The 25,358-nt window shown below is 46.1% G+C and overlaps 1 protein-coding gene across 1 annotated transcript in view; it reads left to right on the top strand.

Moving 5' to 3' along the window:
* Nucleotides 1–1,752: 1,752 nt before the first annotated feature.
* col13a1 (collagen, type XIII, alpha 1) overlaps nt 1,753–25,358 on the top strand; it is a gene marked incomplete at its 3' end in the record, with an annotated part of 136,862 nt that continues 113,256 nt past the window's right edge. Inside the window, exons 1-2 of the mRNA XM_083650822.1 lie at nt 1,753–1,912; nt 9,905–9,974. Coding sequence (XP_083506948.1) covers nt 1,850–1,912; nt 9,905–9,974 — 133 coding nt within the window. The 5' untranslated portion in view covers nt 1,753–1,849. The remainder of the gene's footprint in view (nt 1,913–9,904; nt 9,975–25,358) is intronic.

The raw sequence follows: 25,358 nt of genomic DNA, 5'->3' as shown, positions 1-25,358 counted from the left end.
GTTTTACTTTCACCACTGTTAACCAGCATACATACATGCATGCAATATCCCATGAAATATACCAGCAACAAAAGTATGGGTTAAACATAATGCCTCAAAAGGTGGTCATGTGATCTCGTGTCTTTAATGGTGTTATAAGTGATCATATTGTGCTATACGCCAAACTGCTTTCTGCTATAACAAAAGGACTCGGATCTTGTGCTGTGGAAGTTTAAAGGTGATTGATTCATCCTTAACCACTTTGAACATTGACCAGCATATCTCTTATCTGTGAATGGGAGAGGCCGATTGAAGGTTTATGTTGGCAGTATACATCATTATGTATTTTTTGGGTGGGTATACAGTAGGCAAGATCACTTCATCTCTGTTTGGTGAGATAACCAGCTCACGCAATAAAACTAAAGCTCAGTTGAACACAGTCTTTATTGTTTTTGTCGATAAACCAATAAGCTTTGTTTTTCAGAAATATTGTTTATAATATAAACATTTGATATTGGAACAGTTTATTATTATTTATTATTACTTATTATTAGGCTACTTATTATTTCCTGAAATAGGCTAGAGTTTACAACTTTTAATATGCGATTTGCAGAAATAATGTTGACCGGAAATAGAGTTTACAACTTTTAATAGACCTATTTGCATAAGTTTAACCACCTTTTTAGGCTGGCATGCATATAGGCTACAAAGTACAAGTCAGTTTGTAATATCAAACTGGATAGAGGGGACTTTTAAGCATCAGAAAACGGAAGAAAAATGCTTTTCTTAAGAAAGAATTCATTATGTTGATATTGGTTGTATAGTTTGCGTTCTGATCACATTATTGCAGATCATACAGTCTCTTCTACACTTTCTGCACAGTGCGCACAAGCTGCAGATCACTCGCTAAACACAACTTCAGCACATGAGAGAGCTGAATCCAGGGGAGGGGAAAACGGCAGAAAAGTGACTGCGTTGTTTTGGACTGACAGCGAGTGAGTGGGGTGCATGCATGGTGACTGTGCTCCTGGGCCTGGCTGGCTGTGCGCAACCTAAAAATATCCCTCGCCAAGTGCGCGGATCAAAGAGGTGGAGTGTGGGGTGAGGTGGGAGGGGGGGCATGAATCCCGCCCCAACATTTAACCTAAAGCCACTCATAGGAGGAGAGAGAGAGAGAGGGGGGGGGGGGGGGTTGCGGGGTCGGGTTTCAGCGACGCGCACTGACTGCCGACCTGCCCGCAGATAGTAGGAGCGCTCTGAGCAGGGCAGGCAACTTTTTAATGGGACAGCCGGAGCACAGCGCACCACAGCTACACAGACTCCCGGGGATCATGACTCAGACTGACTCAATTTGATCCACATGTAGCCCATTATACAGAATGTCGCGCATTCTGAGTTCGATATAGACGTGCATCTTGAAGGCAGCGGCCAGGTAGTTTGGAGACATTTGGAAAGAAGAAGAAGAAGAAGGAAACATCTGCAAAAGTTTGCCCTCCCCAGGGCAGTCACCAAAAAAGTTGCAGATCGTTAGGATTTCTGCTCTAGGCTATTTACTCTTCACCTTGTCTGTTCCTGATGCGTAATTGGATTTCGCGGCGGATAAAACCCGAATAGAGGCATTTTTTGAATCACAAAGATGGAAGAGGATCAGAAGTGGGGAGTTACCGGGAAACCGAGTGCGGCGGGGAGGACTTGCGGCGGCGGCGACCCGTGCAAAAAGGCGCTTTGGATAAACTGGAGAGAATTGTCTGGCATCGGCATTTGCGTCGCATTGTCTCTCTTGTCCCTCGGCGTTGGCGTGCTGGTCTTTGCGCGGACGTCGGAGCTGCAGTCGCGGATAGCAGGTCTGGAGCAGCAGCGGGATGCGTGGATGTTGTCTCTGGAGCAGGTGGAGCCCGTTATCATGGGACGGCTGGACCAGATTCTGGAGGAGGTGAGTGAGCGCGCTTCCACCACTGTGTGAAGCTATATGGACCTAAAAGTTCTGCAATATGCAGCATGGAGTCAGGAAAAACTCAAAATAAATCAATTCAGGCCAATTTCACTCTTTACAATAATTGATAATTGGTTGTGCCTATATTTTGTCTAATTAATACAAAGAGATCAACAAGTTTGACTATTAAAGTTTGCCTAAACCATTTCAGTAGTCTATATAAGTATAAATATACAGTTTTAAGTGGGGAAGACTGATGCATGCTATTAAAGTGTCTTGCTCAATCCAAAGGCGCTCTACAGCCCTCAATGTGTAGGCTATAGCAGGACGCAGACCAGTTGTTCATGTCATGCTGAGGTGTTGATGGATTATTTCACAGCTTTTGCAGCAGGTTGACCACTTGATTTAATGTATATTATCAGCTGATGAACTTATCCATAAGGGAAATAAGCAATGCAAGTGTCTTAATTGCGTCAACAATCTCGAGAATCGTCCAATTAAAGCAGTGAGTGGCAAGTTGTGTTTCTACATCATCCAGGCCAGGCAGGCATGAGATAGATGATAACCTGATGAGCGGCTTCACCCCAGCCAGCTCACATCTGTTGTTTTGAAAGAGCCCTTTTAATTGAGCACTTCCACAGCTACACCAACAAGCTCTTCAGTGTGATTGAAGTCCCGCAGGCAGCAGGGCCGCTGCTTTCTCTTGCTGCCCTGTTTGCTTTGGCCCAACTTCTTTTACCCCCTTTACCCCTCCCCCATCCACTTTCACTCAGCCCGTCATCAATGGCTGCTGGGGAAGGCAAAAGCACTCCAGTGTTACTCCAGTGTTACTCCAGTGTTACTCCAGTGTTACTCCAGTGTTACTCCAGTGTTAACCGTGGGGTGTCTAATGTTGAGAAATCTGTTTGGATGCCGGATCAAAAATCAGCGGGGAGCATTCAGGACTAAAAATGTGTCCCTGTGTCACCTTGACCAAATCATATCTTGTTAGTTTGCAAATCAAACAATGCTCCGCCGTCCCCAGAAATGTAGTCTATATTTGGACGTTTTGGTGGGTGCATGAATGATATTAGATGCAGAGACGTTACCATAGCTTTGGGTTTAATGAATTTCTTAGACCTCTGGTATAGCCTAAGTGTAAAAACTGTAAAAAGCAACACTATATGTCAGTATTTACCAGTAGGCTATAGCGTCAGAGTTCAAACCGGCCCTTCATTCTATAGCCTAATTGTGACAGAAACATTAACACTGGACACTGGCAAATTTGCTGTGAGCCTTTAGTAGGACAATTCAAGAAGAAACACCTGTCAGACACATGGAATGAGGTATAGTTGATACAAAAGACTAAGGTTGGTGTGGCAACAGTGACAATGCGTTTCCATCATATGAACAGGTTGGCGATAAACTGTCAGATCCCATGCAGGCTCTGGAGACCCCCCCCCTCATCCAGGCTCTGGAGCCCCCCCCCCCCCCCCCCCCCCCCCCTTCCCAGGTCTCCAAACGGGCCCCAGGCGATGCAGCCCGCCCCTTTGTTTAGGTCTGTGTGTATAAATAGTGGTTATTAATGTGACACAGCAGATGGAGCCTTTTGGAGAGAGACACACAACAGACTGAGCAGAATCCAGCACCCTGTCTCCTTCAACCCACGGCCAGTTTCCTCCCCTGTGGAAAATGTGAATCTTGAAATGAGCTCTCAGTGTTTTGTAGGTATACACCCCTTCCTGCTCCCTCTGCTCTTCCTCAGCTGGCCTCCTCCTGACCGCTCCCCCCCAGTCCCCCCCCCCTCCTCCCGCCTCAGTACCATGGGTGCTACAGGGCCTTCAGCTGCTCTGCACCCAGACTCTGGAACTCCTTGCCTCCACACATCCGACAGTCCGACTCCATAACCACATTCAAATCCCACCTCAAAACCCACCTGTTCAAACTGGCTTACTCACTTTAATCTCATACAGCAGCACTCTATCTGTGTCATCTGCCTCCCCTGTGTATCTCCTGTCTTTTCTTTTATCTACGCTCATCCTATTTTAATGATGCTGATGTTTGCCATGCCTGTTGTTTTGATCTGAGTATGATCTTTTAGAATATTTGTCTATTTTATAAGACATATACGATGACCTTGGGTGTTCTGAAAGGCGTCTCCAAATAAAATGTATTATTATTATTCTTATTTTTATTGTAGTCCCAGTTGGAGCAAATGATTCCCCCCCCCCTCCCTCAGTTTCAAAATAAGACTTCTTCATCTGCATTTGGTCATGTAGCTCTGTAGACGTTGTGTGTCTGCTGCTAGCCAATGTTTACTGCTCTTTGGTACATTCAAATTTGACCTTTTCCATCCCAAACGATAACAAAAAAAAACGTAACATTAATTAATTGTTTACCGAAGACTTGTACAGTAATTCTTGTCAGTGTTGGAAACCTCTGGAACAGCATTGACACCATCAAAACTCTCCACTGAAAGGTGGGTCAGCAGCTCCTTAAGGCAGAGTGAGTCACCTCTAAAGCTGTAAAATCATAATCTTCACCTCCATCATATCAACAGTTAATGGTCTATAAGCCTCATCAGAGCAATATTCCTTTACAAGCACCTTCCCCATCGTTTTGTGTCTTTCAGAGGAATCATATCGTGATGGTGATTTTTGGTTATCGTCACACAATTATCTGCTGTCTAAATTGACGATAACAAGCAAATGTTACTCAAAACAAACAATGAAAACAATGACACTTTTTTTCATGAACATTATTTGAATTACCATTATCGATTACCATTCAGCTCAACTGGATTTAACAAGATTTTGCATACGTGAGCCATATCGATTCGTGATATAAGAAAATATCTCTTTCATTATCGTGTGATATTGATTTCAACCATCTTGCACAGCTCTACTTGTACGTGGATGAAGGCTCACACCCTCGAAGCACCCTGACTGACCCCTGACCTGCCCCCCCAAGCACGCCGTTATCTCGCCCCTACGAGTGGCCCCCTTTAACATTTACAATTAGCCACAAAGTGGCCCCCGCGGGCGCGTTAGAAGAAGCCCGGCACGCATTCTCGGTATAGGAGTTCGCCGCGAGTTGCAGGCCAGGTTTTTGAGGTGCAGAAAAGGGAGAAATACAGTCTCCCTCTGCCCCGGTTTCCTCACTCGGCTCCCCGCGGACCTGTCACCCAATACGCTGTAAAGTATATGTGGTGTTGAGGTGCAGCCACGCCATCGCCCACTGCTGGACACCCACACAGATATACAGTACACGCATAACAACACAAACACGCATAGTCCATAGAAGATTGGGTTCACCGCACACAGAAAACTCACCGACCAGTCTGTAATCACCAGAGGCAAACATACCAAATACGTCCATGTGATTTGTGTGTGTGTGTGTCTGCGCTCGTGTGTGTGTGTGTGTGTGTGTGTGTGCTCATGCGTGTGTGTGTGTGTGTGTGTGTGTGTGTGTTTCCTGTGTGTCTTTGGGAGTATACATGCCCCACGTGCTAATCAGACGTGCTAATGCAAACAGCACACTCTTCTAGACGTACCCATACCTCTGCACTCTGTCAGAGCACAGTTAGTGAAGGCTCTACCACACACACACACACACACACACACACACACACACACACACACACACACACACACACACACACAGAATGATCACAGTTGTGAACTCTGCACCGCGCTAATATCACAGCTGAATCAGAGTAGAGAGAGTGGGTGTTTTGCATTAATCTCCCAAATCTAGAAGTATTGGAATTCTCAGTGTCACAACGTCTACCTGTGGTAAGGATGTCACGATACTATCATTTCTACTTCGATACCGATACCCAGGAAAATATCGATACTCGATACCATTTTCGATACCACGGGAAGGGGGGATGATGACACATCAAGACGCATAAAAATAAAGTTAGACAGATGAACGGACAGATGCACACTTCTCCATAATCTAGGCCTGATAACACTTTGAATTTGGACAGCATATTACCGCCACTCTAGTCATCAGAACACGTTTAGCTTGTTAAAAGAACAGATACCCAATGATAGGGAGGGACAAATCAGTGATTTTTCATTAAAAGAACACACTGATAGTATCAAAACTGTTGCAAATGAGTATTGTATCCATTTACACTTTTTAGTATCGATACTTTTCGATACTATCGATACTTTTGACAACCCTAACCTGTGGTGGTATCCTTGATGTGACCTTGGGGGTCCAGAGGTGCAGGATTGACAAAAGCAAACACCACAGCGTTTCCTTAATGACACATGTAGACAAACATCAGATCGCCGTGGAGAGCAACAGAATCAATATGGGGGACTTTATGACGCGGCGCTAAATGCTTTAGGACCAGGTGATTGATGATAGCCGAGCGTTAACGGCGACGCCTGTTAGAGAAATCAGCCGGAGTCAAACGGGGGTAAGGAGTCACACGAGAGCGACAAGAACAATACAAAGCTGCTGTCTGTCGGCGTGAGAAGAGAGAGCTAACACTATAAAGAGGCGGAGGTCGAGCTGACGCCATAGCAGGGCCCCTATGGGCAGTGGTGCCAGGTATTAATATTAATCTGCCTGCGGGATAGTAAAAGGTTTGCTCATCCTTTCAAAATAGAATGTTAAAACCAGATCAAAAACTCGGGCATCGGGTTACCATTTAAAATGGGGAGGCAGAGAGGCGGAGAATGTACCCCCCTCCGCCCCCCATTTTGTTTATCGCCTCATCCCTTCCCCGCACCGGCCCCCTTCCTGAAAGGCTTGTGCATCCCAGCTGCTATGCATGCATCACACACTATGCATCATAATTGGTGTATAGGATATGGCTGCGTGCCCTCACTAACTGCTCTGCGACAGTCAGAACTAGCCTAATCTCATTGGTTGAGTTAAACCTCTGTGGGCGGAGCCAAATAACAGTAACGCAGTAGGCTAACATTAGACTTGAAGCCCAGTGAAAAAGAGTGAAGTGAAGTGAAAAGTTAAAAGCAAGAAGAAAAAGAATGCGGTAAGAGAGGAAGAAGCTGCTATTACGAACCCTAACGCTCTTGCTATACTAGCAAAAAAGAACACCAATGCTAAGTATCTAGGTTAGCTAGTTAGCCTAGCATCCCTTCCAAGTTCAAACTAGCTTATTACTAGTAGGTGCTTCTAGGTAAGCTAACGTCACCGTATCCAACCACAGACACTTTTCTGTTAGAGATTGCCCTTCAACTACTGCTACAACTGATGGTGTACTGTTTCGACCTGGTTTAATGGCTAAAACTACAAGTATAGCTTCTTACCTTTCTAGCGGTATATCGTTTTAATCGTTCACTTCAGATTTATTCTTTACCACAATCAGGAGATGGACGCTGTCTATGGTCATTTAGCATTGCGCTAGAATAGCCATTTGTCAGACAATGGACATAATGCTAGCCTAAACAATGTAGCTAAGGCATTAGCGATCGATTGTCGAGTGTCGCCCAAGCTCGCCCCACTGCTTTGTCTGAGCAAGATCACTTTCCTAACTATTTGGACATTTTAACGACCACGTATTCATATGAAATTTGACATGCAGACTGCTAGACATGTCTACAGTCATTCCACAACACTAGCAAACGTTCACTGAAATGAGCCTCCTGAAAAGGCCGGAAAGTGCGTCTTGTAAAACTACAATGCACACTCCCTGGCATCTTCTTTGGGGTGGTAAGTTAACAATGGCTTACAGGTAAATGATGATACTGTAAGGTTACTCCAATGAGTTTGTCACTAAGAACAGCCCCATTTTATAGTAGGAGGTGACACATTAGACCATAGAAATGCGTATCTGTGAGCACACTGTGAGCAAAAGGCTTATGTGTGACAGTCTTTTGTAGTCTGGTCATTACATTTTGCTCCCTCTGGCAGACTTTGTGCTCGTCACATTGCCACCTTTGATGTGGTTACGCGCAGCTTTTAGTGTTCATAATTGACATCTACAATTCAGGTGAATTTATACCCGACATTATCTCCATTACATTATCTCCATTACCTGGTTGAGGGGAATATCTTCTTATACGATGTCCCTTTCAGTCGTTATGATGTAGTTTCAGGTTCAGACATTAGAGATCTCTGGCTATGTAGCTGGGGCTTTGTCTTACTAAAGACTTCTCCAGTTGCGAGCAGGTTCCTGCCAGTATCAACCAAAAAACATTCCTGGAATTATTCATGACTAATATAAAGTGGGTTAAGGGGAAAATGTCCGAGAGTGCAGTCCCACGATGGATTCCGCATGAGACTTTTAATATTGAATGACGAGAGGAGTTGACTTTTGAATCCCCGGTTATTTTGAGACGTCACCGATTTTTAACAGTGCAGCGTCTGGCAGGTTCCATGTGACTTATCCCCATACTTATGGAATATAATACTCATGGAGGTACAGTATTAGTTTTATTATAACCGTATTATACAGTAGTACTGTAGTACAGTGAAGTACAGTATAGGAGATGCATTCATTTTTAAAGCCTCTATCAACAATTGGTTTCTGTTCCCCCCCCACAAGATTCAGCATTAGCGCATGTCGTGCAGTGGTGCTATATATCAAGTCAAGTCAATTCCGTTTATTTATATAGCGCCAAATCATCGCAAACGTTATCTCATGACACTTTTCAAATAGAGCAGGTCAAGACTGCAGCCTCTTTATTTTAGACCCAACAATTGAAACGGTTCCCACATGAGCAGCAGCACTTTGCGACGACGACAGCGAGGAAAAAGAAGAAGAAACCTGGAGCAGACCTGGCTGTAGGTGAACGGCCATCCACCTTGACTTCCTATGGCGCGCTTACAGGAAAAGTGTCGCATTTTCACGTGAGGACTCATATTTGATCCACAGCCGCACGTTGGCATAGCAGGCACATGGGGTAACTGGCAGTACTGAGAATACTGAAGCCATGCTTAGAATGACAGTGCTCTTCATAACATCCCCTACAGCACCTGTTCGCCGGCTCTAAACAGCCAGCGCTGGGCTGGCATTCCTCTGCTAGTAACCACCACCGATGGGAGCGACTGTTATGCTGCGGGGAATGAATGCACTCGAATGTGTTTGTGTTCTGCTCAGGGTCACGTCACAAGCAGCCCTTTTTTTCATCTCATGAGGTCAACTGTCACATTTTCAAAGAGTCTCAAAGGTGACTTAAAGTCTGCTTTAACTTGTCAGATGAGCGTTGCAAGTTGTAGTAGTGAGTCATGTCCAGTGCCGTTAGTGACGGTGTGCTTTCAGACGATCATTCACATTGTGTGTATGGGAAGCTCTTCATCAGAATCCTATAATAAGATTGAGAAGTGTCCCATGTGCGTGTGTGTGCGTGTGAGCAGAATCCTGTCCGGCCACAGCTGTGCCGCTTTACGTGCGATCGGGCTGAACAATTCAGGGGGGGTGTCAAGAGCACCTGTGCAGGTGACCTGACGAGGGAGCTGGGTTTTTTTTAATTAGCTGATTGTCCTAATTACGTCATCAGTGATGATGTCATCAGTGATGTCATCCTTCCTTGGTGAGGCTATTGCAGGCCAAGCAGACGCGCAGTGGGCGAGCCTATGAATCGATTGCTAGTATATTCTAATAATACATTTTCATGCAATAATATGTTTTGTTCCTTCCTGGTTTTCTATGGAACATTTTAGTGTCTTCTTAATGCTGTTTCAGAGGATTTTCTATCTTGACAAGAGTCATATTGAATTTTACAGTCGTTTAAATAAATTGACGGCTTGAATGTTGACAGCAATTATCACAGAAGTACTAATAATTCTTTCCATTATTGTTAAAATAATGGCTATGGGAAGCTTCATTTGAAAAATATCGGTATTGCTATTGGCTTCCAAAAATCAGTTGAAACCCTAATTACAATTGCAATTTGTTCTTGTAGTAGGAATAAGAGTTCTTCTTTTGGTGTCTGTTGGGTTCAGCAGTCCATCCAAAGTGTATTGAAAGTGCACTTGATACCATCTCAACGCATCTTTAAGATCCCTTTTTTCTGCCCTTCTCCCACGCAGAAGCTCGCAGCGCGGCTACCGAAGACGCGAGAGGCTCGAGACGCTCCCCACAGCTGCTTGTGTCCACCAGGTAAGCTTCTAGCTCTCCATCTCCACCTTCTTCTACTCCATCCCCATGTTCCCCCACTCTCCCACCCCACCATACTTGGACTCCTTTGCGGCTTGGAGCTCAGGTGTAACCTAAAAGGGCCTTCAGCCACAGTGACTAATTGCCACTGCTGCTCACATGCTGCTTTGGTTTCACTGAGTGGGTAGAGTGGGTCCTGCTGGAGGGCGGGGTGCTTTGTGAAGCCGCTGCCAAAGAGCAAGAGATGGCTCTGCGATAAGAAGATCCTATCCCCATGTTGCTCAACCGGTAAAATCATAAAAAAAAAAAACTAAAAACATGCATGCGTGTTGTGTTGTTAGTGTTTGGACTTGTTGCTATGTGAAGGTTTTCATTCATGGCTTTTTATTGATGCAATGCCAGTAAGTGTTGTCATTCCCGTCGCTTTGTTCGTCCCGTGGAAAGAGTGTGTGACTGCATTGAGATAAGCGGGAGATGAGAGGGGCTGAGTTTACACCAGGTTATCTACTGTACATGCTGCCTCTTTATAACACCCTGAGCGAGTAATGACACTTTTATGACCCCCCCCCCCCCACTCACACACACACACACACACACACACACACACACACACACACACACACACACCTGGCTGTTATTGTTCAAGTAAGGTGACATCAGCAACTGGAGATAGAATAAAAATGATATAATTATATAAAGATCAAAGCGTAAAGGGAAAGAGAGGTGATATTGTTGAACGATGCATTCTTGACTCTGCGGTCCAGATTCAGCTTTGAGACAAATCAACAGGACATCCGGGTAGTGTAGCGGTCGATTCCCTGCCTACCAACACGAGGGTTGCAGGTTCGCGCCCCCGGTGTTACCTCCGGCTTGGCCGAGTGTCCATACAGGCACGATTGGGCTGTGTCTGCGGGTGGGGAAGCGGGAATGAGGGTATGTGTCCTGGGCGCGGCACTAGCGCCTCCTCTGGTCGGTCGGGGTGCCTGTTCGCCGGTCGGGGCGGAAGGGAACTGTTCGGGGTGGAAGGGAACTGGTGGGAATAGCGTGATCGTCCCACGTGGAGGAGGACGTGCCGGTGAAGCTCCCGCGCTGTCAGGTGAAAAGAAGCGGCTGGCAACTGCACATTGGGGACCACAATGGAAATAAGCCCTAGGGCTTTATTGTGTTTTTATCCTCTGTGATTTCCTGTGATGTTTGTTTTTGACATTTGGTGCTTGTCCACTTCTTTGTTCTTTTTATCTTATCACCAAATAAATTCATTCATTCATTCATTCACATGTATCGGAGGAAGCATGGTGCTAGTCTGCGGCTCTCCCCAGATCGGCAGAGGGGGTGGGGCAGCAGGGGGAATTGGCCAAGTACAATTGGGGAGAAAAGTGGGGGGGGGGGGGACCAGAAAAAAATACTAATCAACCAAGGCTGGTACTGTTTAGGTGGAACAGTCTGATTTGAGATTCTAGGAAGAAAACACTCTCTTGCTGTCTGACTTACTGGTGACGATGCCTGCATCTTGCAGCAATGATAGCAGCCATTCTGAATGGACTATGTATCTAAATTGAGAAGCATTGCAAATGGTCTTTGATCAATGTCTTTACCTTTCACAGCATCTTATTATGCTACAACAGCAACATATTAGTGATGGTAAAGGTACTACGTGTGATTTTGGAGAAAGTTTGAGTCAACACAGTTCTTATTTTCCCAGGTTGTTAAATATTGACGTTTTGGGTTGGTGCGCTGGACCGTCTACGTCGGTATTTGACTTTGCTGGAAAATGAGAACCCTGTTGACTCAATCTTTCTCCAAAATCACATAGCTCCTTTTTACTATTAATAACTACAATAATGCGATTTACATAATAATCGTCTTTATGCATTACCATGACAGGAGCAAAGAGGCTTTATGCGTTCTTTTGGCTTTCTGATTTGGTCATTTTGGTTAATACACAGAAAACTCTCCCCTGCACCGATTTTGTAATTGAGTCCGAGTCCTCAGTTCCAGCACAGGCAACAACTGAAAGGGCTCTAGTGGGTTTTGCTGGTACTGTATACAAGTATTTATTGCACTGGACACTGTCCGTGCCAAACGGTGCCCTCGCTCTGCCCTTCGGCTAGCTCAGACACGATGACAAGCGGAGGTGTATTTCCAGCTCTCAGTTGGCACTGGGGGGCCATTTTGTGTCACATTGGGTCATGATGCAAGCTGGTGTGACGAGGTGGCATTTGTCGAAGCATTCCTGGATAACATCACTGTGCCGGCCATCTGGGTTTGGCCACGGCAACGAGTGCCTACTGCCCTACAGCAAAGCATCGGTACTTCTCTACAATATGTGAGGATTAACGTTTTTTTAGAATAGTGCTCCAAAAATAATTGAGTAGTTTGCACGTCCAAAGACTTAAACATACTGTAAAGTTCGTAAAAAGACAAGGTCACACCGCAACTTTGTATAACATCAATGTGTCTGTCTGGCTGTTATTGATTGTCACCATTTGGCCATATTTAATGTTTCTTTGACCTCGACTTCAAATGAATTGGTGGAACAGACTCAAAAAGAAACAGAAACGGCTTCTCTCTGATTGACCGTGTCTGACTGACATAATTAGATTGTCTGAAATATTCTGGCAGACTTGAAGTAAATGAAAAGACTGCCAATCAATAATTAGGTCATATTTGTATCTTGGGGTCCTGAAGCAGCTGAGTTGTTGCCTTCTTTCTCCCCGCGGCGGACGGAGGTCCTTCAGCCTCCAAAGCCACCTGTTTGCCTGCTGCAGCCCCCCAGGTGGTACTTATTAAATAATTAGGTAGGGGAGGGGTGTGTGTGTGTGTGTGTGTGTGTGTGTGTGTGTGTGTGTGTGTGTGTGTGTGTGTGTGTGTGTGTGTGTGTGTGTGTGTGTGTGTGTGTGTGTGTGTGAGAGAGCACGCATCTACTATAGCCTGCTTCCCCATTCTGGTATTGTGTTGTTTTTTCAACCTCATTTTTCAAGAGACCTGAGAACAGAAAATGACATAAAACAGAAACAACATAAAAATGACAAAGGAAAGCAAGGTTTCTGCTGTGTGTGTGTGTGTGTGTGTGTGTGTGTGTGTGTGTGTGTGTGTGTGTGTGTGTGTGTGTGTGTGTGTGTGTGTGTGTGCGTGTGTGCATGTGCATAGGGTTGAGTTGAGTTGAGTTGAGTTTGTTTTTATTATTGTGTCATGCATACTACAGTATGCCCAGCCCGCATGGGCTTACTACAAGACACCATTGATTAATTCATAGCCAGAACCACAGTGCAGCACATAGGCTTACATAATTATAGACTATACATTAGTATTCAAATGACAAAATCAAAAATGACCATCAACAACTTGAACGACATTGAACAACATTCTCATCATCACCACCAATAATAGCATCAACGACAGCATCAAGACAAACAGACAACAAAACAGACAGCCATTATATTTGATACCTCAGGCCATCTAGAATAGAGCTCTTATAGTTTGAATGTGGCTGGGGGGATAGGAAAAGGAAAAAACAACAACATAAATGTTAATTAAATAAAGTATCGTGCCTTCCTTTCCAGGCTTTTGAAATAAAATGTGCAGACTTAAATACATCAAAATTAAACAAGTATTCTAATTTTTGGTCATCTGTCAACCAGAATATTTCAGAGTTTTGTTGAAGGATGTCATTGAACAATATATCTCTTAGGTCATCATAATTTGTACAGTATAAAAGAGAATGAGACTCACTTTCCACTGACCCCCCAGATCAGTAAGCTCACATAATCGGTTCTCATCTGGAATATCTTTGAATCGTCCAACCTCAACGGCCAGGAGAAGAATACCAGCTCCCAGCTGTGCAACCAAGGATCTTTGGCTTCTTGATCAACGAGATGTAACATACAATTCAGGGCCGAAATGAGGGTGTGTGTGCGTGCGTGCGTGCGTGTGCGTGCGTGTGTGTGTGTGTGCGTGCGTGTGTGCATGTGTGCGTGCGTGCCTACCAGGCTGTCTTGTCTGCCTCCCAGCCCGGCCCTGTGAGAACGAGGGGAGGTGCTAGCCACCACACATCAGTGCTAATTGGCCTTGTCAATAGGATGTTAGTGTTTTAACGTGGGTGGTTTTAGTGTCTGCAGGACGGCCCGTGAACGACCAGTTAAGGTGGCGCTTCAGTCGCCGCTTCACAGCAGCTTCTCCGGTCACTGCAGGTGTGGAAGCCTTTCAACTCCCAGCCTTCCAGATGGCCGGCGGGTTTTTTACGGCTTCTTGTGAGTCTTCCTGTGTGTCCCACAGCAGTTCAGATGGGCGACCAGGAGACGCATTTACATTTGTGAACTAGTACGCCCTCTTTGACCCCCCATTTTTGTTGAGGTTAGAGTTTCGACATTTTGGCCTTTATTGGGTGGAGGAGACTCTGGAGGCAAAGGGCTCCCCTCCTTCCAATTTACATGTAAAAAAAAAAAAGGAACAAGGAAAAAAACACAAATCAAATATAATCTGCGAAAATAACACATAAATACTGCATGCATTATTTTTTTATGAGTCTGCTACAGCCTCTAAAACTCTTGTAAAAAGGGCACTTATCAGTCAGATACCAAATAGACAGGTGCAGCATTTGCGTGTATATCCCTCATTTGTGTGTGTATCCCTTTAAGACCGTTCGCGGTCTTAAAGGGATACACACACACAAATGCTGCATCAGGTATCAATGGGTTAGGCAGCACCTGGGGTCTATCTGTGCAGTCCAACCTACCGTCTCTGTTTTGCCGACGTGAACTGTGAGATGCGTATAATGTATAGTTGGCTATAGGGCGCCGTCCCCGGGCCCACCTGGCCCCTGCCAGTCAGGACCAGCTGCACACTCTGTTCACATGACTGCCATGCTGTAGCTTGTTTGCAGTGCCAGGCGGCCCGAAACGCACTGAGACACAACGCCTGGGTTGAAAGGCCACCGGCTGGCACTCATGTTGTTTGATTACATAGAAATGTGAATGAGATGAAACAGGATGATGAATGAAAAGAGGAAGGAAGGAAGGAAGGTATTAGGTAATCCATCTATCCACAAACTCATGATTAATAAACTGGAACTGATTTATATGCACAACACCTTTTAGTAAGTAACGGTTAGCTCGTAGCTCCATTTGTGAAGCCAATGCGGCGGTAACTTAAACCATTCTTTCGAATGGCCTGCAGGGGGCGACTGCACTGGTTGCAAAAATAAATCCAGTTACATGGAAGTGAATGGGGGAAAATGGCCATATTTCTCACTTGATTTATGGCCCCAGTAAACACTTTCCTAATGAGTGTATGGCTTCAAACGCCAGTTTCAACTCTTCTTCAACACAGCATGATGTTCATTTTCCAAATTATGGCCCCATTTCGAGTAAAATAGACAATAAACAGACTACGTTTTGGGGGGTGATTGACACGTCGCCTGTCCAGTGATTTCGCAGATTGCCGATCATGGACCAACGGACCAAATTCACGTCACTTCTCGCTCCAAATAACCAAGATGGTGACGGTGAAAATGCAAACCTGAGGCTTCGAAACGGGAGCCCACAAACCAATGGGTGACGTCAGGGTGGCTAGGTCCATATGTTTCATACGGTCTATGGCAGTGATACTCAACTTGCGGCCCGGGGGCAGAGTGGCCCCCCGACCATTTTCTAATAATTTCACGTTAGTTTTCATTGTGAATTAGAATCTAATTCACAATAAAAACAAATAAAATAAAAACGAATATGACATAAAGTTTGACTGTGAGCTCCAGCTAAATTGTCAAATACCGCCGTCTGCTCGCTACCCATGCACTTATGTGTACTTAACCGAACTAACTATCCGGTGTGCACAACATTGTCAGACTAAACTCCGGCTGACACCCCAAAAACCTACAATCCGCTACAGAAAAATGTTTGTTTATTAACTGGCCCCTGGCCTCCGATCATTTCATGAAAGTGGCCCCCGGGCAAAGCAAGTTGAGTATCCCTGGTCTATGGTAACAATCCACATTTAACATCCATTTTCATAGGATGTCTGTTTTGCTGCTCTCTATCACTGATTGCTATAACACAACAGTGAGTCAACCTCTAGCCAGTTCATGAGAGCTTTCCTGGGAAAAAATCTTCTGGCATAACAGAAGTGACGCATTTTACCTTTCTGATTTGTTTGGAATAAACAGAAGAAGAACTTTGCAGTTTGTAGCCAAAAAGTCAAACATGACAACAAACATGGGTACTGTTAAGCATCTCAGCCACTCAGCGATAAAACAAACTATGTGCTCATAGTTTTCCCTGTTGCGGGAGAAGTAAACAAATATATTCTCTCCATGCGGTCTTGAATAGACTGCTTTTCTAACCTCCAGGCAGCGTGTGTGTAACTTGAAGGACAGTGTGTGTGTAACTTGAAGGACGCTGGGTATTATTCTGAGCTTGACATGTTTGCGCCGCGGCCAGTGAAAAATGAACGTTGGAGAGATGCTAAAAGCGGAGCAGCAGTATGCGAGACATTTCAGGTCTCATAGGTGCCACAGAGTCTGTTGTCTTTCAGATGTTTATCGTGACCATGAAGTGGCGCAATGGGCCTGAAAATATGCGGGACGTACATTAGGGGTGTCACGATTCTATAATTTCTACTTCGATACCGATACCCAGGAAAATATCGACACTCAATACCATTTTCGATACCACGGGAAGGGGGGGGGATGACGACACATCAAGAGGCATAAAAATAAAGTTAGACAGATGGACGGACAGACGCACACTTCTCCATAATCTAGACCTGATCAAACTTTGAATTTAGACAGCAGATTAGCCCTGCTCTAGCCATCAGAACACGTTTAGCTTGTTGAAGCAACAGATATCTACCCGCCAATTTTCATTAAAAGAAAGCACTGATTGTATCAAAACCGTTGCAAATGAGTATCGGATCAGTTTCAATTTCTTTGCATTGATACTTGTCGATGCTATCGATACCTGTTGCAAATGAGTATTGTATCCGATTCAAATTTTCAGTATTGATACTTTTCAATACTGTATCGATACTTTTGACAAGCCTAATGTACATGCTGTTTGAAGTGGATGGAAATGACCAGACGCACAGCTTACAGTATGGCTGTGTGGGCCCATACTAAAGGGACAGTTTGGATTATTTGACCTGGGGCTGTATGAGGTACTTGTGGATAGTCGGTGTATTACCCACAGTGCATTGCAGTCGGCGCACTCCCAGTTGAGAAGCAGAGTGTAGCCGCGGGCACAGAAGCAAAGCAATGTGCCGCTGTGAGAGGGGCCAGCAGCAAAATAGATATTTTAGCCACCGAAAAGAAGGCCCAACCTAAACAATCAATATCATTTTAAGTGTGTACGCTATATTAAGAAGGTTTTCAGCACTTTCCCTTGTCGTCAAACAGCGTTTTTCTTTGGCACTACTACATCTTCTCAACCGTAGAACGTCCGTATTCCTACGCATGGTGCACATTGTATTACTCCGCAATAACACTTCCTCACCCAAACAGCAAACAGGTTCTCCTTGTTAGGGTGGAAAAGCCTCTGAAACAATATTTAGACAATCATGGGAGACTAAAACTCTCCACTTATAATAATAATATTAATAATAATAATTATGATGATGATGATGATGATGATGATGATGATGATGATGATTATACTTGACTTCAATCAAAATGTCACACAATTAGTTCAGGTTAGAGTCGTCCCATAGACAATAGATGGATCATAGTATTGATCAGTTGGATAATAAATATGTAATTAACGAGTCAAACTGCATTATATCCATCATATCAGAGGTCAACCACACTGACTAGACCAGATAAAAAAGCCAATACCCGGCCCATATATGAGTCTAACCCTAGTCTGTCTCAGTATGTGTCACCTCTCAGTCTGCATCACATGCTAGCCAGCCATCTTTAGAGCCACAATCAAGATTCCTAGCTGAGGAGGATATGAATATTCCACAGAGCCTCCGGCTTTAAGAGCCTTTGTTTTCATTGGCACGAGTTGTCAGACTTGTTTGTTATAATGACCTACATACCTCCGGGTCTTAACAAGTCCCGAATTATATTTAAATATTTTGGGAAGGAATTAACAGAGTTAATTGGCTGACATTTTTGGGGTTGATACTAATACTACAGGCTTAGTTATATGTGGTAGTTCAGCAATAGTTTTGAGCACAAGTTGCGCAATTTGTAGTAGTACTTGACTTGTATAGAAAATGTGTGAATATCTTCCTCTCAAAGGGGGCATTAAGCAGTGTATGATCTTTAGCAGGCTCTATTGGTGACCTGTAGGAACTGCAACAACTTTGACCCCGAACCCCTGTAATAGAAAAATAGCTGAAATGCCTTGTTGATCCATCAATAATCGTTTAAAGTGTATATATATAGGAGGATTTATTCCACATGTTTACATCTGTGCACAGAGTCTCCCCTGACACCCCCCCCCCCATGGATCTATGGTGGGCTGTAACTGACACAAACCGTAAAGTCATATTTTCACAATAGTGAGCAGTAAGCTTTTTAATTAGCTGATATGGTGGAGCAAAAAATATGACTTATTGCATCGTTGAGTGTTACTATTGTAAGATTTGCCCAGTTACCACCAGAGGGTGAGGAAGTTCATGTCCTCGTCAGATAAACAGAGACTGAAGAGTGTGTGTGTGTGTGTGTGTGTGTGTGTGTGTGTGTGTGTCTGTGCTGGTGTGAGGTGGGACCATTGTTAAATCCTGCGTGTGCGTTCAGGAGGATACAGTGTGTATACATTGCACTCTGTGATTTATGGGGGTGAAAAGACGCAAGCGAGTGGTCATCGGGGACCCATCCAGGACTGTCATAAACAATGTTTACATTTTTATTTAGAACATGTTACTATGTCGGGCAGAGAGAGAGAGAGAGAGAGAGAGAGCGATTGCACAATGGCCAAACGACAAAAAGCATAAACTCATGTCAGTGAGTGCACACAAAAAAACTAAGATCAGTATTTGTTTAAATGAGCCACATGAGTATGAGTTTGTCCCACATGGGTCAAGGCAAACAGAAGCTTGACTTCAGGCCCACAGTGACAGAACTGACTTGATTCACCATATTGTTGCTGAGTGGCACTTTCTTGAATGGAGATGGAAGAGAGAGTAGAGGGAAAGGAATGGGAGACATCAACGACACCCCTCTCCTCTCCTCTCCTCTCTTCTCCTCTCCTCTCCTCTCCTCTCCTCTCCTCTCCTCTCCTCTCCTCTCCTCTCTTCTCTTCTCCTCTCCCCTCCCTTCCCCTCCTCTCCTCTCCTCTCCTCTCCTCTCCCCTCCTCTCCTCTCCTCTCCCCTCCTCTCCTCTCCTCTCCCCTCCTCTCCTCTCCTCTCCTCTCCTCTCCTATCCCCTCCCCTCCCCTCCTCTCCTCTCCTCTCCTCTCCCCTCCCCTCCTCTCCTCTCCTCTCCTCTCCCCTCCCCTCCTCTCCTCTCCTCTCCCCTCCTCTCCCCTCCTCTCCTCTCCTCTCCTCTCTTCTCCTCTCCTATCCCCTCCCCTCCTCTCCTCTCCTCTCCCCTCCTCTCCTCTCCTCTCCTCTAACTGATATCTCTATTGTGACCACAACAAAAACAAAGAACAGTTCTGTCCTATTTTTGGGGTTCTTTTCTTGTCGTGTTCTTCTTTTCTAAATGTCCATTTAGTTTAGCTAGTAAAGTACATAAAAAAACGTCACAAACATACTTTGGCTTTCACAGAGCATTTTGCGGAAGAATTCAAATGAAATGCTTTGAGATAATCTGTCAAATATATACATACAGGTTATTAGTACGGACATAAAGCATATGGCTGCTTACTCTGATATAAAAACACCATGACAAAAGGCATATACTGTAGACTGGCCCATATGAGGACCATCCGCCCCACATTGGCTGGGAACAGGGCAGGGCTGCAAGTGTGGGTTACTTAGCGCTGGGTCAAAACCCAGGAAGAGGGTCCAACAGGACAGAGGGTCCAACAGGACAGAGGGTCCAACAGGACAGAGGGTCCAACAGGACAGAGGCTCCAACAGGACAGAGGGTCCAACAGGACAGAGGGTCCAACAGGACAGAGGCTCCAACAGGACAGAGGGTCCAACAGGACAGAGGGTCCAACAGGACAGAGGGTCCAACAGGACAGAGGGTCCAACAGGACAGAGGGTCCAACAGGACAGAGGGTCCAACAGGACAGAGGCTCCAACAGGACAGAGGGTCCAACAGGACAGAGGGTCCAACAGGACAGAGGGTCCAACAGGACAGAGGGTCCAACAGGACAGAGGCTCCAACAGGACAGAGGCTCCAACAGGACAGAGGGTCCAACAGGACAGAGGGTCCAACAGGACAGAGGGTCCAACAGGACAGAGGCTCCAACAGGACAGAGGGTCCAACAGGACAGAGGGTCCAACAGGACAGAGGGTCCAACAGGACAGAGGGTCCAACAGGACAGAGGCTCCAACAGGACAGAGGGTCCAACAGGACAGAGGGTCCAACAGGACAGAGGGTCCAACAGGACAGAGGCTCCAACAGGACAGAGGGTCCAACAGGACAGAGGGTCCAACAGGACAGAGGGTCCGAGGGAAAGGGGTGGGGGGGGGGCTTTTAAGCCTGCCGCCGCTGAGGGAGGAAGTGAGCTCTGACAGGGTACCTGGCTGGGGTCCCAGGGGGACGCCATGAGCACAGAACAGAGGGGTGTAATTGGAACCCCCGCCCTGCCCCCCTCCCCTCCCCTCCCCCCACGCCCTGCCGCACAGCCTGGCATGGTTGGCATAGCTCAGCCCTCACCCCATTCAGATCTCTCTCCCTCCCTCTCTCTCTGTCTCTCTCTCTCTCACTCACTCACACACACACACACACACACACACACACGTCTAGGTTTTGGTTGGATATGTCGACAGATATACAACACGGCAGGACAGATTTATTGGAGAGGCCGGTCGTAATGTTACATGTGGCGTAAAGAGGACAATCGTACAGTCAATTGACTCTGTTCAAATTCAATTCTGCTGTGGGCGTGGCCACTGCTGTGGGCGTGGCCACTGATGTGGGCGTGGTCATTGCTGTGGGCGTGGTCACTGCTGTGGGCGTGGTCACTGGCTAGGACATTTTGCTCCACAGAACACAGCAGTGTAGCAGCGCTCTGTCCGGAGAAAGCTGGACTCACCGTCTTTGTTGCTGTGACGTCGTCTTCTTCCTTGGATTTTCTGTTGCTGCAGTGGCGGAGTTTCTCTTCTCTCTGTCTGTTCAGTCATGGTGGCTGGCTATCACTGCTCATGCTGACTACCCACTTCTTCTTCTGTTTATTCTGAACAAACGTGTAAAACACATCACTTTCTGTGGGCTAGATTTTGCCCGGGAAAGAGCTACCAGGCAGACACTGAGTTCAAATATAAAGGCTTTCATGAACTGGCTATAGGTTGAATCACACGAAACACACATGAATGAACATCGATCATTTGACTTCACTTTTTTATTGCTTCAAGGTACAAACCCTTGTCCAAGGGGCTCCGGTGCCAATATGGCAGCCGGTGCCAATATGGCAGCCGGACCGGCGGGGCAACTGGGGGGCAACTGGATCTCCGGGCACTCGGAGCATTCCCACAAGTCTGCCTGCTGACAGACCACCAGCCTCAGATCAAAGAGAGCTGGAGGCTGAAGTGTGTGCGTGCGTGCGTGCGTGTGTGTGTGTGTGTGTGTGTGTGTGTGTGTGTGTGTGTGTGTGTGTGGGCGTGCGCGCATGTGTGTCTGTGTGTCTGTGTGTGTGTGTGTGTGTGTGTGTGTGTGTGTGTGTGTGTGTGTGTGTGTGTGTGTGAGAGAGAGAGAGAGAGAGAGAGAGAGAGAGAGAGAGAGAGAGAGAGAGATGGGGGGGTGGCAGGAAGAGGGCAATTGCCAAGATACAGTCAAAAAACAACACTGGTCTAGGTAGTCTGTTGGGGTTTGGACAGATATGGGTTTTTGGAGATAGACAGACAGACAGACATACAGACAGACAGGCAGGCAGACAGACAGACAGACAGGCAGACAGACAGACAGACAGGCAGACAGACAGACAGGCAGACAGACAGACAGGCAGACAGACAGACAGACAGACAGACAGGCAGGCAGGCAGACGAACAGACGTCCACAGTAATTTACTTGCCTTGAAACAGTGTGGACAAATAAACTCTACGAACGTTAATGTCACTGCTCGTTGCTTTGGGAGCCGTAGAGCCACGGGAGTCGCCATTACTGTTTCGCCAGTGGCGTCCCTGATCAACTACAAGGCAGGTCCCCGATTGGCCTGTGGACTTTGTCATTTCTGAAAAGGCCCGCCCAGGGCTGGAGGCCAGATGGATCCGGACAAACGAAACAGCATCAGCTGGATCAGCTCAGCTCCTTCCCACAAAGTCTGCCAGAAACATGGCTGTCATGACTGATGACCAACTCACCTTTCAGGAGCCTGTGGCTTCTGTAGCTTGGTCATGCCGATTTGCCCTGTAGAACATCAGGAAGAAGATCAGACTCTACCTGTCTGAGCATGGAGCACAACTCCTAGTACAGGCACTTGTACTGTAATCTCACGCCTTGACTACTGCAATTCCTTAGTGGCAGGGCTCCCTGCATGTACGCTCAAACCTCTGCAGATGATCCAGAACGTGGTGGTACTTCAGGTCTTCAACCAGCCCAAAAGAGCACCTGTTACCTCACTTCTATCCCTCCACTGGCTCCCAGTCACTGCCCACATCAAGTTTAAGCATCGATGCTCCCTCTCGATAGCCAGAACCTCTCTTATTCTGTGGTTCCTCTCTTCTTCTGTGGTTCCTCGGTGGTGGAATGAGTCACCAAACTCCATCCGATCCGCAGAATCCCTCTCAATCATTGAGAAAAGGCTAAAGGCCCAGGTCTTTAGTGAACACCTTCTCACCTGATGATGGACTGTGTAAGCAAAAGAAAATCAAACTCTTTAATCTGCCTCTATGCATTGCACTGCGTCTATGCACAGCACCTATCTCCTGTTGGACCAGAACTCGTTCTCTGCTGACTAGAACCTTGCTTGTGTTGTATAAAAATGTGCGTCGTCGTGTTGCTTTGGATAAAAGCTTCTGCCAAATGGCAAAATTGTAGAACCAGCTCACGTTAAGGATTTCACCATAGACAATCAGTGTAAGCGTTGATCTTATTCTACAATATATGTGCAGTAATCAATCCGACTGCATCATCTCCGTCATATCAGGTGGACCACTGACTGTCTGGAACATCTTGCTAGTGCTGTCCTGCCAGGTAATACAGAGCCCGCGCTCCTCTTTCATCCTGTCTAAATCTTCAGTCTGCTGTAGATATAGTTGCAGCTAAAAAAGACCCCTGTGATGCCCTTGTAAACAAGAGGCTTGCTCTAATCTTTGCGGCTGAGAGGGGTGGTGGGGGGGGGGGTGTGTGTGTCGGGGAGGGTCCCGGGGTCGCGGAGCCTGGTTATTTAAGGAGTCCCCCAAGTTCACCTTGACATCTCTGCTGACAGGAAGAGAGCCTGGCGGATCCCCTTTCTTCGCCCGTGATAAGTTTACAGCGCAGCTGCCAGTGTGTGGCCATACTCGGAGGAGGGCTGCCGGCATGCGGGGAGCGAGGCGAGACAGGAGGGTCCGGCCTGCCCGGGAGCGTGAGAGACTGAGAGACAAAGGGAGAAAAGATGGATGAGGAGGACGGGAGTGGAAGAAGACGTCGTTAACGGGGGGGGTCGTTAAGTCGTCTGTGACTTTTGTCAACCTCTAGTGGAGATCAGAGGAATTTCAACACCATGGACGGTGGCTGTGGCGGTGCACAGGCTAGCTTACGGTGGCCGGCAATTGACACAAACAATAAAGTCACATTTATTAAGAGGAATAAGCTAGCTAATTAGAGCAGAGATCCAACAAATGAGGTACCACAATGCAAAATATTTGCAATAATAAGTAATTTGCGTTCACATTTGACAGTCATTGCAGTATGTGCTGTGGTCATGTCATCTGGGTTCTCGCACAGCTCGCGCGGTGCCGCCTGGTCCGTGATCAGGGATCGGGGCAGTATCCCTGGAGGGATATTGGAGGTGAAATCAGCTATTGTATAGAGTCCAAAACTGTTATTTTGACCAGGCTGTACACATGTTTATTTTTGGGGGTGAATGGGGATTGACTCCCCCTTGGAGCCAGCCTCAAGTGGCCATTCAAGGAACTGCAGTTTTTGGCCCTTGCGCATTGGCTTCATCTGTCCAAGCCCGAGGTTGCTGCTGGGTTGAGTATCAGGAACCCCACTGTCAAATGGGGTACCACTCCCCGAGACTTTCAATTGGGGGACTTTAAATTGTACATTTGATTGAATCTAAAAAAAAATAGATGTTTTTCAAATTTAACCCATTGATACCTGATGCAGCATTTGTGTGTATATCATCAGGTATCAATGGGTTAAAAAGTGAATCTGGAAAATAGAAGAGCGCAGGAACAGGACAGGAGCAGCAGTCTGGGCAGAAGGAGAACGTGTGAGGAGGAGAGCTGCACACTGAGGAGAGAGAGTGGACCATCTGCTTTGCTCATAATAAATGTTGTCCTGAGCTTTGAGCCACCTGATCTCCTCCCTCTCCCACTGTTCCAGCTCCAATAAGAACACACTCACATCCTCAACTTGTTAGCATCTTGTTTGGAGAGTGTTCACAGCCAACTCCGAGAACGCTCCAGCCTGCGCCGAAGAAATGCCTCCATGGCCGTTCGCCTTCCCCCTCGCCGTCTCGTCAGGACTGGGTTTGAGAGATGCAAATGAGAGGGTGTGTGTGTGTGTGTGTGTGTGGGTGTGGGTGTGTGCGTGTGTGTGTGTGTGTGTGTGTGTGTGTGTGGGTGGGTGGGTGGCTGGTGTTTTGTTATGCGCGTTCACGGTCAGAAATTAACTGGGGGAATTTCCCTTGAACGTTTATTTTAAAAAGGCCATGAAATTAGAAGGTAAAACAATGCACCTGATAGTTGGGAGTCTTATCTTATCTTATCTTGTATCGCCAGCATAGGTTTTTGATTAGAAACAACCTGAAGCATGTCTTCACCTACTAGTCTTTCCTGTCTTTCTCTACTTGGAACTGTCAAATAAAGACAAAGGACGGACTGCTCAGGGACAGAGAGGGGACAATGGCAACACGTTTCCAGCAGTGGGATAGAAGTTGAAAACAAATCCTACTGGTCCACATTGAGACTCTATTTGCCAAAATGCACACGCAGAAGAAGAACTGCTCCCGAAATGGACAAGAATTTAAAATACTAATAATACTAATACATAAATACAATATTAAAAAGTTGACCCTATGTGAAGCAAAAGTTCACCTCTTACTCTTATTGTAAAGAGCGCTAGCGTTTTAGACACGTGTGCATTAGACCTGCATGTTAGACACGTGTGTATTAGACCCGCCTGT

The sequence above is a fragment of the Poromitra crassiceps genome, assembly GCF_964638095.1.
Source record: "Poromitra crassiceps genome assembly, chromosome: 14".
In the NCBI taxonomy this organism is placed as follows: Eukaryota; Metazoa; Chordata; class Actinopteri; order Beryciformes; family Melamphaidae; genus Poromitra; species Poromitra crassiceps.
Note: the sequence above shows the minus strand (reverse complement) of the source record. Positions and strands in the feature narration are given on the sequence as shown.